This window comes from Sturnira hondurensis, unplaced genomic scaffold (assembly GCF_014824575.4).
Source record: "Sturnira hondurensis isolate 20B ecotype Veracruz unplaced genomic scaffold, ASM1482457v3 Scaffold0005152, whole genome shotgun sequence".
NCBI classification, from domain to species: Eukaryota; Metazoa; Chordata; class Mammalia; order Chiroptera; family Phyllostomidae; genus Sturnira; species Sturnira hondurensis.
In genome coordinates this window covers 16,586-19,488 of record NW_028077783.1, presented here as the reverse complement: position 1 = coordinate 19,488, position 2,903 = coordinate 16,586, and the positions used below count along the sequence as shown (strand labels likewise).

The following is a 2,903-nucleotide window of genomic DNA, read 5'->3' as shown; positions in this document are numbered from 1 at the left end:
GGGACACTGACAAGTCTAGCACTTTTCAACTGCTAGGAGGCATTAAAAATAAAGTTGGCTATTAGGGCAATTGCAAAAGTGAGAGGGACAACCATGAGCTAGGACAGGGTTGAACGATAAGTTTTATCTCCTGTGTAAAGCCACTTCTTCAAGACTGGGAGAGATGGCTGTTTCATCTAATGTGTGGAAACCACCACAGGCAGTCAGCAAAATAAAAATCAGAGGAATGTGTTTCAAACAAAAGAACAGGACCTCAGAGAGATGGTTCATTCTTCATAAAAACTGGCTACTAGAAATGAAAAATTTGTGTGAATAGTCACTTGGAAATTTTGTGTTTAAATTAAGCCATTTAGTGATTTTTTTCTAAAACCTATAACCTGATTTAATACTCTCCTTATTGCCATTTTCATCTCTCTGTTCCTGAATGTGTAAATGACTGGATTTAGAAGTGGAGTTAAAACTGCATCAAACATAGCTAGAAATTTATCCAGATGTGTTGAAGGAGAGGGCCACATATAGAAAAAAATCAGTGGACCAAAGAATAAAACCACCACAATAACATGAGCTGACAGTGTGGAAAGAGCCTTGGATGAACCACTTGAGCGCTTCTGAACAGTGACCAGGGTGAAGATGTAAGAGAGAATGAGCAAAAAGAAAGCACCCAAGGAAATGAACCCACTATTCGCAGTGACTATGAACTTCAGTTTGTAGGTGTCTGTGCAAGCAAGTTTGATGAGCCGAGGTATGTCACAGTAAAAGCTGTCTACTACATTAGGGCCACAGAAGGGCAAATTCACCACAAACGCCAATTGGGCCAAAGAGTGCATGACACCAATGGTCCAGGCAACCACTAGAATCAAAATGCACAGTCGTGGGCTCATGATGGTCAGGTAGTGGAGAGGCTTACATATGGCCACATATCTGTCAAAGGCCATGGCAATGAGCAGCACAATCTCAGTACCTCCAACAGCATGGCTAAAGAAGATCTGGGCTAAACAACCCCCGAAGGAGATGACTTTCTGCTTCCTGAAAAGATCACAAATCATCTTGGGTGCTCCAATGGAGCAAAATATCATGTCAATTACGGACAGGTTTGCTAACAGATAATACATGGGGGAGTGTAAATAAGAGTCAGAAATCACAGTGACCACGATGAGGAGGTTTCCCATCATACTAGACATATAGAAAAAACAAGAAAAGCAAAAGAGAAGAAGCTGGATCTCCCAGGAGTTGGAGAGTCCCAGGAGCACAAACTCAGACACCACAGAACGATTGGCTCTATTCATTGATTAGTTTGGTAGGTGCACTCTTCTGTTACCTAAAGGAAGAAAATAACACAACTCAAATTAATACTACCATATTAATACCCTCTGTGGAAAAGCATTTAAATTTTGGAAGTCAAATATTACCTGAGCCACTCATTTACTGATGGGCACTTAGGTTGCTTCCAGCACTTGGCTATTATGAAATGCACTGTTATGAACATTGGGGAGCATAGGTTCTTTTGAACTGGTGTTTCAGGCTCCTTAGGGTATAATCCCAGTAGTGGAATTGCTGGGTGAAAAGGCAGTTCCATTTTTAGTTTTCTGAGAAAACTCCGTGCTGTTTTCCACAGTGGCTTCACCAGTCTGCATTTCCACCAACAGTGAAGGATGGGTGGGGCAAGGGAGGCTTGATGGGGTAAAAATGGAGACAATTGTACTTGAACAACAACAACAAAATAATTACCCAAGCATTTCTCAAAAATCAAATAAGCATCCTGTTGGCCACTACTGCTCTCATTACATAGGAAGGAACTGAGTTCTCCGGTTGTTTTGCTAGTATAAGGAATGATGAGTGATCTGGAACCCACGGGTGCACCTAATGAAACCATAAACAAAGAGCATTCAATATTGAATTACTTTATCAGTTTATCAATGTTAACAATCCTCTATCTGGAGGATTAGTAAGCAATCTCATATACTGGATAGACAGCAGGAGACTATTCCATGACAGACTCGTAAAATCCTGTGACTCTGATTCTGTTCCTCAAGTAAGAAATTATCCTATTTTATACTTCTCCAAATATGATTAATTCATTAATATACAAATCAAATGGTACCTCAACTGCCTAACCTTCCTCATGACCCACTTATAAATCCACATTTATTTATTGTATTTAGAGTTGGTCACATGTCTAGTTCCTCCATATGATTATAAACTAACTGCTCAAGGTTATAAATCATCAGTACAGTATCTTGCAAATATTAGGTAGTGAAAAATATTTTAAATAAATGATCAATTGGGCTGAAGTAGGTCCTACCTCTTAACTCATTTTCTTTAACAAACATTTATCAAGCACCTAAATGTTGTGCCAGAAAGTAGTGCCAGGAAGTAGTCCAAGCACTAAGGATACAAGCAAGAACAAAAGAGACAACATTATCTATCCTCAAGGATTCACATTTTGACAGGAAAAGAAGACAATTAAAAAATTTAAAGGCAATTTAAAAGACAATTAAAAATAAATATACAAAAAGATATATAGGTGTCAGCTGATGATTTCACTATGGAGAAAAACTAGGCAAGGAGGGAGAATAGGACAGTACTGGGAGTGAGTTTATAAAATAGAACTTATAGGAAACTTTGTGCTAATATGTTGCCTGAACAGAAAGCTAAAGGTGAAGGAGCAAACCATAAAAATTTGGGGGCGGGATATTCCAGAGAGCAAGAGTTAAAGTTCTGAGGTTTGAGTTCACTTGCTCTGAACCTGAATTTGGGGGGCACAGGGCAAGGCAAATGGTGTGTGTAGTAGGGCCTTATAAGCCACAGGACTTTGGCTATTATTCTGAATGAGATAAGCAACCGGAGTTTGAACAGGGGAAACAACAATATCTGGCTTACATTGTCAAAGAATTATTTTGACT

At 39.2% G+C, this 2,903-nt stretch overlaps 1 protein-coding gene across 1 annotated transcript; it reads right to left on the bottom strand.

The window, feature by feature from the left end:
- Nucleotides 1–335: 335 nt before the first annotated feature.
- LOC118987163 (olfactory receptor 4F6-like) lies at nt 336–1,295 on the bottom strand. Its single transcript, XM_037046196.1, has one exon. It carries the CDS (start codon nt 1,284–1,286, stop codon nt 336–338), a length of 951 nt encoding a protein of 316 aa, XP_036902091.1. The 5' UTR covers nt 1,287–1,295.
- Between the last annotated feature and the right edge of the window lie 1,608 nt (nt 1,296–2,903).